Source organism: Prionailurus bengalensis, chromosome A2 (genome assembly GCF_016509475.1).
Source record: "Prionailurus bengalensis isolate Pbe53 chromosome A2, Fcat_Pben_1.1_paternal_pri, whole genome shotgun sequence".
Lineage (NCBI taxonomy): Eukaryota > Metazoa > Chordata > Mammalia > Carnivora > Felidae > Prionailurus > Prionailurus bengalensis.
This window is the reverse complement of record NC_057348.1, coordinates 21,279,155-21,292,921: the sequence shown is the minus strand read 5'-3', so window position 1 is coordinate 21,292,921 and position 13,767 is coordinate 21,279,155. Positions and strand designations below refer to the sequence as shown.

The following is a 13,767-nucleotide window of genomic DNA, read 5'->3' as shown; positions in this document are numbered from 1 at the left end:
TCCTCTGCAAGTTGGGGGAATCTCAACCTGCTTATTCTGGTCCTCGGTTCAGGACTTTAACATTGTGTAGCTTCTTGTGGAGTGGAGAGTGCCAGCCCTCATAGCCAGCTGGGTGCTCGCCATGGACACCCCACAGGCGGGTGGCCCCAGCCATCATGAGAAAGGTCCCTGCACACACTGACCCAGAGCCAGCCAGGCCTGGTCTCCCGATCGGCATACTAGACACTTGAGTGCCACCTAGTCCTCAGGTTCACGGGTCTGATGTGCCTCACAAGGAAAGCTCCAGATGCTCAGACCCTGTGGCTGGGGTCTGAGGCTGCAAAGCTCCACAGCTGAATTTCCAGGAGTCTAAACATTTGGGGATGCCACTTTCCTTGGGCAGGAGTCTCCCCCTGCTTTGCTCAGCTTTGAATTCCTAAGTCTAGAATAGGGACTAGCATGTAACACACTCCTGGTGCCATGTGGGAAACCAGTGAGTGAATGAGTGAACTCATGGTCAGAAGACAGTGGCCCTGAGGCCAGAAAGAGCAGAGGACTCGTGGACTCAGTTACGAGAGTCCTCATCCCTGAGGGATGGGAGCCGCGGACTTCTGATTTGGGGAATAGGCAGCCTTGGACTGGTGCTAGAATGCGCCTTCCTTTAAAACTGTCATGGCCTTCATGTTGTCTCCAGGACACGTCTGCTGCTTCTAGACTACACAACTCAACATTCCAGACCTGAATTCTCACTTGTGTCTGAGATTTGAGACCCTCAGCTGGAGTTCTTGGGAGTGGATGCCCATGGAGCCAGATGGGGTGGGGTGAGAGACCCCCAGAATGAAGACCCCTTGCCCCACTCTGCTGCCTCTAGGCTTGCTGTGCCTCACCTGCCCAGGTCCCACGTAGCTGCAGAGGGCGTCGGCGTGACAACCACCTCTCACATCCAGCTCACACTCGTCGATGGCCACACAGACACGGCCGTCCCCGCTCCAGCCTTTGTGGCACGTGCAGTGGTGGTTGCCCAGGGCCCCAGGGACACACTCAGCCTGTGAGAGCCACGATGAAATGACTCAGCTCTGCAGGATGGTGGGCTGACCCTCCCACCCCTGGGTCAGGGCTTCAGGAGAGAGACAGTGAGACTGACATTTTCTGAGCAGCCACCACGGTCTGGGTGGGAGCAGGGGTTGCTGGGTGTACAGGAGAAGCCATCACCCTCGAAGCCATCAAGACAGACACACCTGTAGCCAGTGAACAAGAGGCCTCCAGTGAGCCTCTGGAAGAGCTCAGAGGCCGAATGAACTGACATGGATGGTAATGGACAAAGCAGAGGGGAAACGTGAGTCCTCACCTGGTAACGCCTCCCTGGCTAACACAGCGGGCGTGCAGGTGGCAGCTCTGGGCCCGTTCCGTGGGCCCACAGTTCACAGAGGACTCATTGCAGAAGTGGCCGCTGAAGCCTGGGGCACACGTGCCACGCTGGCACACACCCCCACTGCCTGGACGGTTGTCACAGAGACCGTGGACGCAGCCACAGTCTGCAGGGAGGAGATGGGATCAGGAAAGCTAAGACAGGGGCAGAGCTGGCCGGGAGCCAGGATGAAGCCACGGGAGCATTGGGGACAGGGAATGGGGCAGCCAGCATAGATTTGACTTCAGGGTCACAATATCAGAGGCCATCCCAGACTCAGTGGACAGGCAGAAGAAATGCAAGCAGGGCCATTCATTGCTTTCAGTCACCCCATTCTAGCTTCCCTGCCCCCAACAGCACCATCAGAAAGTTCTTTTGTGTGTCTGACTTAAATCTCACATGCTTTAGATTGAACCACAGCTGTCATCCTGGCGTGGGTGAAGGAGACATCTATTTTTGTCCCCAAATCCTCCCCTCCTCCCTCTAGCCTTCACTCTTCCTCCTGGGGCTCTATTCCCCTTCTTGAGAGTCCCCAACCCTCTTTCCAAGCAGAGCCTTTTTTCCCTGGCAGGCAGCCTGGGCCAGGACCACCCACCTTCCTGGCACTGGTCTCCATGCTTGTTTGGGTTAGAGCAGATGTGGCAGGCGATGCCTTTGTAGTCTGGGAAGCAGAGGCAGGCCCCGTTGCCCCGGACCCCGTCGCTGCACTGGGGGTGGACAGGAAGAGGGACCAGTCATGGGGTGGGGGCTGTCCTTGCCCTCCCCCACACCCTCTTCCTCCATGGGGTGGCTCTGAGCTTCTGCTCCCCGTGGAAGACCTCACCCTGGAAGAGACCAAGCCACCGATGCTGCCAAAGAACTGGGGCCCTAAAAGACACCCGGCCCTGGAGGCTTCAGGGGGGACCTCTGCGCAACCTAGAAACACACAACCCCTAGGGTGTCTTCCCTGCCCTCGATGCTACCAAGTGGCAAATCAGAACACACAAGAAAAGCACTGACAAATAGGTTTCATGAAAACAGGTGCCCAAGTCCATCTACTTAATTATTTCTAATTAAAATACTAAAAACAATATGGTCCAACTCCCTCTGCCAAAATGTTGGAAACCTGAGACCACAGAGCGGCAGGCTTGACTCAGACACACAGGGTGTCACTGGCCAACTCCCACCCCTCACCCCAGGGCAGTGGGGGGACTCACGGTGCCTTTGCCATAGCAGGGGTTGGAGAAGCCCCCAGGACACTGTATACAGTCAGGCCCAAAAAACCCTTTGCAACAGCCAGGTTTCTGTAAGAGACAAAAGCGTGTCTGAGGGTCCATCTGGGGCCACTGCTGCTCTCTGGTCCCATCTCTAGAACAAGGGGGTGCATGAAGCCCCTCTGGGATGCAACACAGCTCTCTGAGGAAGGCAGCCTGCTCTGCCCCGGAAGGGAGGCTCCAGCTCACCAGCAGTGAGCACCCCACACCCAGGCTCACCAGGATAGTCTGGTTGCAGTAGTGAGCGCAGCCTTTCTTCAGGACGTTGAGCCCAGTAGGGTCATGGGTGTAGACACACTCCTTGGGGAAGATGTCCTGGGGTGGGCCGTGCAAAGCTGATCAGCAGGTATGGGGCCTGAGCCGGCCCCTTTTGCCAGGCAGCTCTGATCCAGGGACCACTCAGCACTCTGGGTCTAGAATTCCCACCCTCAGTGGGGCCGAGAGGGACTGAGCCTCCAGGTCCAGCCTCACAGGGCCTTCTCCCCACCCTGACCCATGACGGAAGTCTCACTGGGCAGCCCTAAGGGCCCAGCCAAGGGACACTCACCAGCTTCATGCTGTTGGGGGGGCACATGCTGGTGTTCAGGGCTTGGCAGTCCACACAGGAGCCCTGTTCAGGGAAGGGCCGACAGGAGGAGGGTGGTGGCGGGCAGAGTGGTTAGTCATGGTTTATTTACACAGAAGACCCTAAGTAAGTGTCACGGAGCCAAGCCCCGAGGTATGAGAGAGTCAACTGTCGGAGGGCCAGGGCAGAAGGAAGAGCTTAGCGTGGGAGTGTGAGAACTGTGGCAGAGGGCTGGGACAAAGGGCCAGAAGATGCAGGAGTGATCTTGAAGGAACCATCAACAGCACTGCTGAGACCTGGCGGTGGGGGAGGCAGGCACCTCTGTGGGGTGTGTGCCCAGGCCCCAGCCCTAAAGCCACTGGAGGAGAACAGGGACCCCAGGAAGGCTGGGACCGTGCGGCACGTGCTCACCGCCACGATCTTGTACTGCTCCTCGTTGCAGTGCTTAGGCAGGATGGGCAGGATGGTCGGGGGCAGCAGGACACCCTCCAGCATGTGGATCACGCCATTGGCAGCCAGCACGTCCACTCTCCGTAGTGGCACCCCCTCGGGTCCCAGCAGGATGCGCCCCTGTGGTGGAGCCCAGTGTGCAGCCTGTCTGGCCTGGCAGACCCCTGGGCCCATGCCTCCTTCATCCCCACAGCCCAGCCTGCCGGCCCTCTCCTCTCCCCTCTCCCTGGCTCTCCAGAGCCTCCTGCTCTGGCAAAGCTGCTCCAGCCTCTGTGTCCTGAGCCCTGTAGTGCCTGCTCATGTGGTTTCCAGCCTCTGCGGCCCAAGTCACACGGAATACCGCCCCCCCCCACCCTTGTGCCCACCCTCCACGTCTTTAGAGCCCCCCCAGTCTGTTGGGCCCCAGGAGAGGGATTTGATCTGTGCCTGCCTCCCACATAGTCCCACCAGGGCCTGCACTCCATGGGGCTCAGAGCATAAAGGCAGATCCAAAAGAGACCACATAACCAGCCAGTCATCACCAGCTCCTCCATCAGTCCATTTGTTCCAGATTTTGTTTGTGGAGCTCACCTCCTCAGAGATATTCACAGCCAGGACCTGGTTTGCCATGGTGAGGACCCGACCCTTGGAGATGAGCTTCTCAATGGTCAGCTGAGGCGGAGGAGAGTGTGGCCTTAGGCTGGGCATTAGCCACACTGTAAAGCCCCAAACAGTCCTGCCCAGGTGACTCACAGCCACCACCTTGGTCCCCAGACTCTCTTCTGTGCTTATAGAGTCCAAACAGATGGGGAGAGGAAAAGGGACTCCCAGGGAAGCCAAGACCTACAGACAAGCATCCAAAAGCCCAGCAGCAGGTACAAGCTGGTCACCCTTCCAGAGAAGAGCCTCTCACCTGCCCATGGCTGTAGATGTGGTACTTCACCAGCTCCTGTAGTTTGGACAGACCCTGGCAAGGGAGAGAGGGCTTGGTAGGGGAGGGTAGAGGCCCAGGTACCCTGTCTCCCCAGCCCCTTCTCCCCACCAAGCTTACTGCTGTGAAGAGGTAGATCAGACGGCCATCACGCAACATGTCCACAGCCTCGTTGCTTGGGACAAACACTGTGAATGGCCCAGGCCCATCCAGGATGGAGGGTAGCCCACAGTTCTGTGACAGCGAGAAGGAGGCTCAGCGAGGCTCGGCCTCTACCTCTGAGGCCTGCCTGGGCCCCACAACCCTCAGCCTGCAGGGAACGCCCACGAGGAGTAAGTGGGAGACAGTGGCATTGGGTCCATGCTAACACAGGACCTCAGGATGGTGATGGGCAGGTTACAGGGTGGGGGCATGGGCAAAGACCCATACTACTCCAGATCCCCAGATCCCTCTGGGGTAATGAGGGGTCCCGAGCCAAAAGATCAGATGGGCTAGGACCATTCCCCCAAACTCACCTCCAGGATGGTTTCAAACCGGCTGAAGGCCTCAGTAGAGGCAAGGATCTGGCCGATGGTTCTCTGTAGCAAGGGACAAGCATGAGAGCCCCAGAGAAAAGGGTGAGGCTGCGTCAGCCTCAGAGGGGAAGGAGTTCTGTTCCACTCCTGCCCAGAACTGCCCCTGCCCACTCTCTGAACTCTGTGGGAGTCAGAGGTCACTCAGTGGCACGAGATGGAGAAAGGGGAGGGCACTGGCTTACCTTGGGGTCCTCAGGGAGCTCTGGTGGGGGCTGCCACTGTAGAGCAGTGACCAAGTGGAAGACACCATTGGCTGCCGGGTAGTTGGCCTTTTGGATGGTGAATGTTTGCTGGGGGTGCTCTTTGTACTTGTATGTGTACTTCTGCTGAGACGTGAGACCTCTGGCTCATACGGCACAGGCCAGCCTCCTGTCCCAAGGCTCCGTTCCACCTCCACACCATTGCTCAGGCAGCGTCCCCCAACTGTGACACCTCTGGTCCCCAGGCTGGGGTTGCCCTCCTTACCATGAAGTGGTTGAAAGTGACGGTGAGCTCCTGCCCATCCAGTGTCCACCACCTGCGTGTCTGCTGGGTCCCCAATTCCTCCAGGATGTGCTGTCCCGCTATGATGTGCTGTTTGCAGAGCTGCCGGGCAACGGACGCCTGTGGGCAAAGGGGGACGAGGGTGCCGAATGGGCCCGTGGCAGTTGTCATGCCACGCTGCCCAAGCAATGGAGAGGACAAGGGGCGTCCCAGGCCTCAGATCCCCAGAGTGTGGCCTCTCTTGGGGCCCTCAAGCCTGGGGCAGGTCCAGGGAGGAGGCAAGGGCTGGCAGCCAGCTCCTCAAGGGGAAGGGCTCACGTTCATGGTCCTGGAGAAGACAGACGAGAGGGACGGTACCAGCACGGTAAATGGGCCCGATGTGGTGAGTATCTCACGGCAGCCCTGGTCTGGGAGCCGGGAGAGGATGTATTAGAATAGATCTGGGAAAACCTCAGGCATCAGTCCTATGTTTTGGAGAGTTGGGTGGGGGGCACTGGGCCTAGGTCTAGGGTAGATGAGAGGCATCAGGATTTGGGGGACTAGCTCCCACCTCCAATTACACACCCCACCCCGGCGCACTCTACTTCCATAGCTCTTGGGCAGAGAGACAGGGCATCCTTGCAGAGTCCACCCCTCCCTCCCTCCTAAGAATGTGAGTATGAGGGACAAGGTCACAGGCAGGCGGTAGGGGTCACACACCCAACATGGCCAGGGTGACTCTCAGCCGCAGGAATACCACACCCAGTTGGCTGGCCTTCTGTATCTCATGGAGCAGGTGTCCATAGCAGGCACGCCCATCCCCTACCTCGCCCTCCTTGCACACACAGCTAGGGACACGGGTAGAATGGGTCAGGGCAGGGGTATGGCCAGTCCCCGCCTCCTGGCCCTCATGCATCTGTCCCCTCAGGGCCTTTGAACTGAGGGTGCGCATGTGTGCACACTTGCCCCTGCCCAGCCCACCCTCTCTGCTCTGCCTCCGGTGCCCACCCCGAAGCCCTTGTGCCTACCTGGTCTTCCCATCGGAGGTCACCTGACAGGTGGCTGACCGGTCGCAGGAATGAGGGAAACAGTAGGCAAAGCAGCCCGCAGAGGCATTGTGATTGATGCTGACCAAGCCTGGCTTACACTGGCAGGAGGCCTGGGCCACCAGGCAGGGGGAGGAGGGTGACATCACATCTGTGAGAACCACTGGCATCTGCTGCACCCACAAAGCTATGCTCGGCCCGTGCACCCACCAGCTGAGAAGAGGGCTGTCATCTTCTTCCCATTTTACAAAGGGGGCAACTGAGGCTCCCAAGAGGCCCGTGAGGGCCAAGAGGCCTAGGGTCCAGTAGCCAATAGGGGTGGGTGGACCACGGGACAGGCCCGAGCCAGGGCCCGGCTCACCTTGCCTGATCTCAGGTACAGACACACGGTGGAGTTGATGGGGCAGCCACCATGGTTGATGGTGCACGGGTCATGGGGCAGACACACCGTCCCGTCACCGTGGTAGTCCTTGGGGCAGCGACACTGTGCCTGCCCCGTGGGGCTCACCGAGCACTGGGCCAGTGGGGAACAGGGCGATGGCTGGCAGGGATTAGGGGCTGCCAGGGCAGAGAGAGAGAGAGCCCAAGTGAGCTGAGCACCCAGGAGCCTCATCACGTCTGCAGGAATGGCCCAAAGATGAGGTGAGCAAGTTGATCTAGAACTTGGAGACTGGGCCTCTCTCGGTGGCAGGCTGTACTTGCTGTAAATGGCCAGATTGTACTTGCTGGTTTAAAAGGGGGCGCCTGGGTGGCTCAGTCGGTTAAGTGTCCAACTCTTGATTTTGGCTCAGGTCATGATCTCACAGCTGTGAGATTGAGCCCTCAGTCCAGCTCTGTGCTGCCTGTGCAGAACCTGCTTGGGATTCTCTCTCTCCCCCTCTCTCTCTGCCCCTCCCCCGCTTGTGTGCACTCTCTCTCTCTCTCTCTCTCTCTCTTTCTTTCCAAATAAATAAATAAGCTTAAAATTTTTTTTTTGTTTAAAGGATGTCTTCCCAGCCCCTGGTCATTCTGAACTTGGGCCTCCGGCATCTAGGTCGCTGACTTACCTCTACATTCTCTGCCCTGCTGGGTGTGGCCCGGGAGGCAGCTGCAGGCAGGGGCCTCTGCAGAGCACTGGGAGTTCTGGGGACAATTCAGGGCCTGGCAGACTGGCAGCTCTGAGTGAAGAGGGGGGAGTATTGTGGTGACTCAGAGCTCCAGGTTGGGGAGGAAGGAAGATAGGAACGAAGATGTTCTGCCCAGTTTGCTGTGTAACTCTGGCCAGGGCCTTACCCTCTCTTGGCCTCTGGGCAGTATAGGTCTCAGATGGCGTTCCCTCCCCCAGACCACTGTGTCTCTTTCCTACTTTGAAAGAAATTAGGCTTTGGGCAGAAGTCCTGCTGAGGCTCAGGCCCCATCCCTCACCTACTGGCCTCTCTTGCTCTGGTCACTGAGCTCAGTGAGCAGGAGGCTGCCATTCCATCCTATCCCAGCATCCCTGCCCACCTTGGTCACAGCGGGCTCCAGTGTATCCAGCAAAACACAGGCAGCTTCCATCTCCAAGTGGCCCATGGCTGCACACGCCATGCACGCAGCTGCACACTGGGAGGGACACACAGGGACACACGGGGACATTGAGTCCCTACCCTCTGCATTTCTAGAACTCAGTTTCAGCTGGCACCAGCCCAAGAATACAGGGCTGTAATGTAGGACCACAGGGGAGATGGGAGCCCAAGGGAGGCTCCTGGCCTAGCCTAGGGGCCCAGGGGGTGGCTTCCTGGTGAAGGCCTCTGGGAACAGTACAGGGCTGGAGGTATGAGCTGGCAAAGCTCATGTCCTTGGAGGTGAAGTGTCAGGCTGAGGGACTGGGAGGGAGCCTGCTGGGGGGCAGGTACATGGATTAGGTCTCCACAGTTCCCCAGGTGGGCAGTGGCCCTGCCCCCTGCCCCGCCAGCACTCACCTGACTGGCAGTTGGGCCCAAATCGGCTGGGGTCTTGGCACTCCTGGCAGGAGGAGCCACTGAAGTTTTCCTGGCAGAGATTTGCAGCAAGTCAGTGCAGCCCTCCACTGCCCCCACCCCAGCCCTACCAGGCCCTTACCTGGCACACACAGGTCCCATTCCCGTCTATGCCATCCAGGCAGGTCCCACGGCCGTTACACGGAGTCTCAGCACCTCCAGGACACTCTGTGAACCACCCCCCCCCCAGAACTCAGCTGTGCCCCTAGGAACTCACAATTCACCCCTGACCCCAGCAGCTCCGGGCAGCCCCGGCCCCTCCCCCAGGCAGCCAAGCTATGCTGGTGCTCACTCAGTGTCCATTTACTGAACGAGTGGAAGGTGATGCAGGCAGAAGCTACAGATGGGGGCACCCAGGGCTGGAGTATGAGGAGCAGGGCTGGGCCCCCACCAATACCATAACACTGGGATCCCCAGTAGCCGGGGCAGCAGGCCTTCTCCACCACGTCCTTCCAGCACTCCATGCTGCAGCCGCTCATAGACATCAAAGAGTCCCCCAGCTGCACCTCGTAGCTGGGCACAAAGGTGGGCAGGGTGACAGGAGGGACTCCCACTCTGCAGCCCCCAGGCTGGCCTCCCCACACTGGGTTCTAGTGCTCTGGCTCTGCCTCCTCTCTGTCTGCCTGGTCCGGAGCTGAGCACAGGGCTGGCAAGTAGTAGGTGTTCAATAAATACCAGCTGCCCCCACCTCCTCCCTACTCCCTATCTCTGCCCCACTGGAAGGGCAACAGACATGTGAATAAGTGAGTCCCTGCCCTCACCACCCAAGCCTGCCAGGCTCTCCCTCGTCCCCCCAGCCCTCCCCCACCCTACAGGATGCTCCTGGAAGTGGACAAGGATGGAGGTGGGGATCCACACCGGCAGTCCTGTGAGATCTTCTCTGGTAACTCCCGAAGCCAGCCTGGGGGGCACATCCGCCTCTTAATGGCAGGGCACATGGTGCAGGGTATGCGCATGACAAACTTGGTCTTCACATCGCAGCGTCTGGACCGCACCTGGGCAACAAGTGGAATTTGGGGCGAGGCAGCCTGGACCCTGTACCCAGTCCTGGTTCTGCTCTGACTGAGGCAAGGCCTAGCACTTCTCTCCAGGCCTTGGTTTCCCACCTGTTCCAGTGAGGACAGGGGAAGCTGTGAGAGATGGGGAAACCTGCGTGTCACAGGTCCTCCCTGCCACGGTATGTTCCTATACCACAGCCACGGACTTCTGCCCACGGCCACAAACATATGCCCAGAAGCCTCAGAGTCTATACCTCCTGACGTGATGAGAACCCAGCCATTTTGTTAGACCTTAGTTCATTCAGATGACAAAACTGAACCCTGGGCCCCAAACCACCCAGAGACTGGGTCTGTCAGGGACCAGAACCTGAATTCTCAACCTAGTGTCCATTATCACCTCTCACTTAAGAGTAAACACTAAATGCCACAGCAGACACTGCTTGGGAGAGCACAGCGATTCAATTCCCAGGCCCAGGCAGAACCCCTTTGGTCATCACTTTGCCCTGAGCATGTCTCCACTGTGCTGCTAAATGACCCTCTCAGCAAGCCCAAGGGCCTGCTCAGCTGCCCCAGGGGCAGAGACCCAACAGCCAGCCCCAGACCCAAGAGGTAGGCCTGTGTGAGCAGACGTGCACAGGGAGTCTGCATGGGTTCCCTAAGTCCTGACCCCAGGACTGGCGCCTGGCCCCTGGCCCCACACAAGAACGCGGACCCAGAGGTCCACAACTTATCATCGGGTGGGCAATGCTGGCGCAAGGGAGCTGTGAGGACCCAGGCGGCTTCCCAGGGGTGGTGACTCAATTGAGTTGGGGCTGAAAGATGGATAAGAGTTGGCCAGGGTAGTGCCCCTGGTAGAGGGGACAGGAGAGGCAAAAGCCAGGAAGTGGAAAGGAGCAGGTAACAAAGTGTGACAAGGCAGAGAGCGGCCAAGGAGAGAGGCCAGTGGCCAGGCCAACTGGTTTGTTTTAAATGGACCTCTGGCCAAGGTGGGGGAGGGGGTGGGGGGAAGAGAAGAGACCATCCCCTGAGGGTGCCGGATGCTGAGAAAGCCCAGCCCTGTGGTCCCACTCACTGGCCTGCCACAGCCCCTGCCAGTCCACTATCCCTGGGGCCACCGTCATGGCAACAAAGTCCCAAGAACAGTGCCATGCCCTGGAGGGATGGAAGTTTAAGTCTACATTGTAAGTGGGAGAAAGGGCCATAGGAGAGTGTGTGTTGATGGAAGAGAGGATTTGGAGTTCCAGGGCCCAGACTAGAGAATCTAAGATATTCTAATCTAAAAAATGCTGAACATGCTGCGGTGCAAAGGGAGTGAGCCCAGAACATCTCTTTCCTAGAAGGTTACACGTGTGAGGCCTCTCAAGGCAAGAGGAGAGAAGAAACAGCAGCATGACACTTCTGAGAGGATCCGAGGGCCGCTTTCTGCTGCTGTGATTTGGCCCTTTCCGCTCATGCCTCTGCGGTCTGCAAAGAAGGAAGTTGCTGAGAGTGGCCTTAGGCCCAGCCGTGGGGCTGAGTGTTGTGGTCTCATTCCCCACCCTGGGGCTCAGCCTTTGCTGAGCCAGGGAATGTCTAGGAAGTTGGGTAACTCCAAGCCTGGGCAGCTGCTGGCTCAGGGCAAAGGCACCCCTGAGGGCCACCTGGCCAGCCGGGCCCAGTTGCCATTGTGGCCACCACTGGCCCGGAGACTGGCTCTCAGAGGAATGGAAGGGTTTAGGGGAGGGAGACAGCACGCTTTCTTGGCTCTTGGCAGGACGGTGGGGTGTGGAGTGTGGAGGTGAGCACAGGAGGAAGGTGTCCCAAGGGGGACACACTCACTCTCAGGCTGCTGCATTGGGAAATGTGTGTGAAATGGTGAAGGGTGGATAAGTCAGTGGCTCAATCATACTTCCCGTGGGGAGTGTACCAGATGTGGGCACCGGGCCCCTCTGCCCTACAGCCTGGAAGGGGCACCAGCCTCCCCAGTGCACAGCGTCACCGCTGGTCCCTCTGGGTCACAGCCCAGTGCTGAATCAGATTCTCTTCTTTCCCGGGCACCTCAGAACCGCCTGAGCCAGGCCCTGGGTGCTGCCCGCTCCCTGCTCCGATCCAGAACTGATTTTGCAACATCTGCTTCCCACAGAGACAGATGTTGCTGGGGAAGTTGAGGAGACATGAGGTGTAAAGCCTGTTGCCAGTGGGAGAAATTCCCCCAAGATGGGGCCTGGGGCCCAGAACCCAAACTGCCTCAGAGGGGCAGCCCCCTCCGAACCCCCAACTGCTTTCTCTGCCCTAGATCAGGGCTCTTCTCCCTCCAACCCCCAGCTTGAGACTACAGGCTCCGCCAGCACCAGCACAGAGGAGACACTAAGCAAAAGGCGTTTTGAATGGACAAGGGCTAACACTCCCCCTCTTCCAGGAAGCCTTCCTTGCCTCTACTGCCTGAACCTGCCTGTGTTTGAGTCCTGCTTCTGCCTCTCACTGGCTGTGTGACCCACAGGTCATCCTTACCCCCTGGAGCCTCAGTTTCCTAATATTTAGAGAGGGCCTCACACTATAGGGATTGCCAGGAGGGTCGGGTGACTGAGGATGCAAGAGAAGGCCGGTATTGCCACCTCCCTGTTCATAGGAGCCCCGGGGACCATCAGACCTGGCCCAGGCTGGCTAAGCCTCAGCCCCAGGATACCGACTCAGAGGTGGTCAGAGCATAGGTCTTTGACAGGGAAAAATTCCCAGCGTGAGGCCCCTCATCGACCCCTGTCCCCAGAACATGGGGAGGTGGCAAGGCCTATGAAATGCCCTTGTGTTTCACTTGTGGGAAAAATGGAGGAGGGAGGGAACGGGAACCCACCTGCAGGGCTCAGTGCAGCCTAGAATCCTGGGCTCTTCCAACCATCGGTCGCCCCTGCAGCCTCCAACCTGCTCATCCCCAGCTCTGATCTGGCCCTGCCTGGCAGTGGAATCCTGGACAAGTCCTTCCTCTCTGGAACCCAGCCTGCCCACTAATAATAATGGGGACAGCAGCAGTTGTCCCAAGAATCAAATGAACTTGGCCTCATGGTGGAGGGAACCCTCAACTGTAGGCAGGCCCCAGCCAGGCAACTCTATCTCCACATTCAGGGTGGGAGGCTCTTCCGGAAGCTCCAGTGGGGACAATGTCCCTGCTCCGGGGCTCAAGCAAACCTGCAGCCCGGCAGCCGGGAGGCAGCTGACACACGTGGGACCTGACAGCCACACACTGGGACCCCTTCTCTGGGGACTCACAGGCAGTGATTGGGAGTATGGCTCCAGAGTTGGACAGACCGGTCTCCATCATCCTTGAACTTAAGCTCCCTCAGGCAGAGAACAGGACCCACTGTCTAGGGGTCATGAAGATTCCAGAGGATAATGGCCAGGTGCACCCAGGGCTGTGCACTTGATAAAGGGCAGCTCTTAGGTTTGAGAGTATTCCTGTTGGCTGCTGCTTACCCAGAGGGAGTAGGGTTGAGTAGACCTCATTCTACCCCTGGGGCCAAATACAGGCACACATACATGTGTGTTCCACAACCCTCCAGGGTTGGGGGTGATTTTATCTCCAATCCCCAGGCCAGATCCCCAGGGTCACAGAGAGACCAGGCCCCAGTCTGGACAGGGAGGGCAGGAGGATGGGCCTGGCTCTGTACCCCCCAACTTCAGGCTGGGGAGCCCTGGGATGGCTGCCCACACCACATGGCTGGCAGGCTGGGTGCAGTTACAGGAGGGCAGGCCAACACACCCCTGCCACCCGAGGCAGCTAGACACAGACCTCTCAGCCTGTGGAGCTGGGCACAACAGCCCAGCCCTCTGGTCTTGCTCGGAGTCAGACAAGTATCGGCTGCCCCATGTGTCCCCCCAGACCTGTGCCCGATCTGTGCACACTTCCCTCCCTGCTCCCACCACTGGCCAGCGGGCCTGGATACCATGTCCCCCACACTGGCTCCTACTCACCTTCTGCCCCCTGGTGAAGCTGGAGCCTGCTAGGCAGAAGGCCAGGAGGCAGAGCAGGAGGAGGCCCCGGGGCCCTGCCATGGCTGGTGACGGCTGGCGGGCACGCCGTCCAGGACAGTCAGGGCAGCCAGTGTGGGGAACGAGCTTTAGGAGGCAGGCACAGGACAGGCGGGTGGGAC

The 13,767-nt window shown here is 58.9% G+C and overlaps 1 protein-coding gene across 9 annotated transcripts in view; it reads right to left on the bottom strand.

Moving 5' to 3' along the window:
* STAB1 (stabilin 1) overlaps positions 1–13,767 on the bottom strand; it is a 26,792-nt gene extending 13,025 nt beyond the window's left edge. For 4 of the 9 annotated variants that reach the window (XM_043587541.1, XM_043587548.1, XM_043587543.1 and 1 more), the window contains exons 1-25: positions 13,589–13,766; positions 9,504–9,640; positions 9,043–9,158; positions 8,728–8,813; positions 8,589–8,658; positions 8,134–8,229; positions 7,695–7,805; positions 7,010–7,206; positions 6,631–6,761; positions 6,323–6,450; positions 5,942–6,030; positions 5,606–5,743; positions 5,323–5,466; positions 5,081–5,143; positions 4,686–4,799; positions 4,548–4,601; positions 4,226–4,306; positions 3,617–3,775; positions 3,188–3,250; positions 2,860–2,955; positions 2,584–2,670; positions 1,983–2,094; positions 1,328–1,514; positions 1,124–1,217; positions 867–1,025 (exon numbers count right to left, since the gene is read on the bottom strand). In XM_043587541.1, coding sequence (XP_043443476.1) covers positions 867–1,025; positions 1,124–1,217; positions 1,328–1,514; positions 1,983–2,094; positions 2,584–2,670; positions 2,860–2,955; positions 3,188–3,250; positions 3,617–3,775; positions 4,226–4,306; positions 4,548–4,601; positions 4,686–4,799; positions 5,081–5,143; positions 5,323–5,466; positions 5,606–5,743; positions 5,942–6,030; positions 6,323–6,450; positions 6,631–6,761; positions 7,010–7,206; positions 7,695–7,805; positions 8,134–8,229; positions 8,589–8,658; positions 8,728–8,813; positions 9,043–9,158; positions 9,504–9,640; positions 13,589–13,669 — 2,793 coding nt within the window. In that variant the 5' untranslated portion in view covers positions 13,670–13,766. Of the gene's footprint in view, positions 1–866; positions 1,026–1,123; positions 1,218–1,327; positions 1,515–1,982; positions 2,095–2,583; positions 2,671–2,859; positions 2,956–3,187; positions 3,251–3,616; positions 3,776–4,225; positions 4,307–4,547; positions 4,602–4,685; positions 4,800–5,080; positions 5,144–5,322; positions 5,467–5,605; positions 5,744–5,941; positions 6,031–6,322; positions 6,451–6,630; positions 6,762–7,009; positions 7,207–7,694; positions 7,806–8,133; positions 8,230–8,588; positions 8,659–8,727; positions 8,814–9,042; positions 9,159–9,503; positions 9,641–13,588 lie in introns of all 9 variants that reach the window. The other 5 variants (XR_006298352.1, XM_043587549.1, XM_043587542.1 and 2 more) reach the window with 4 other exon arrangements.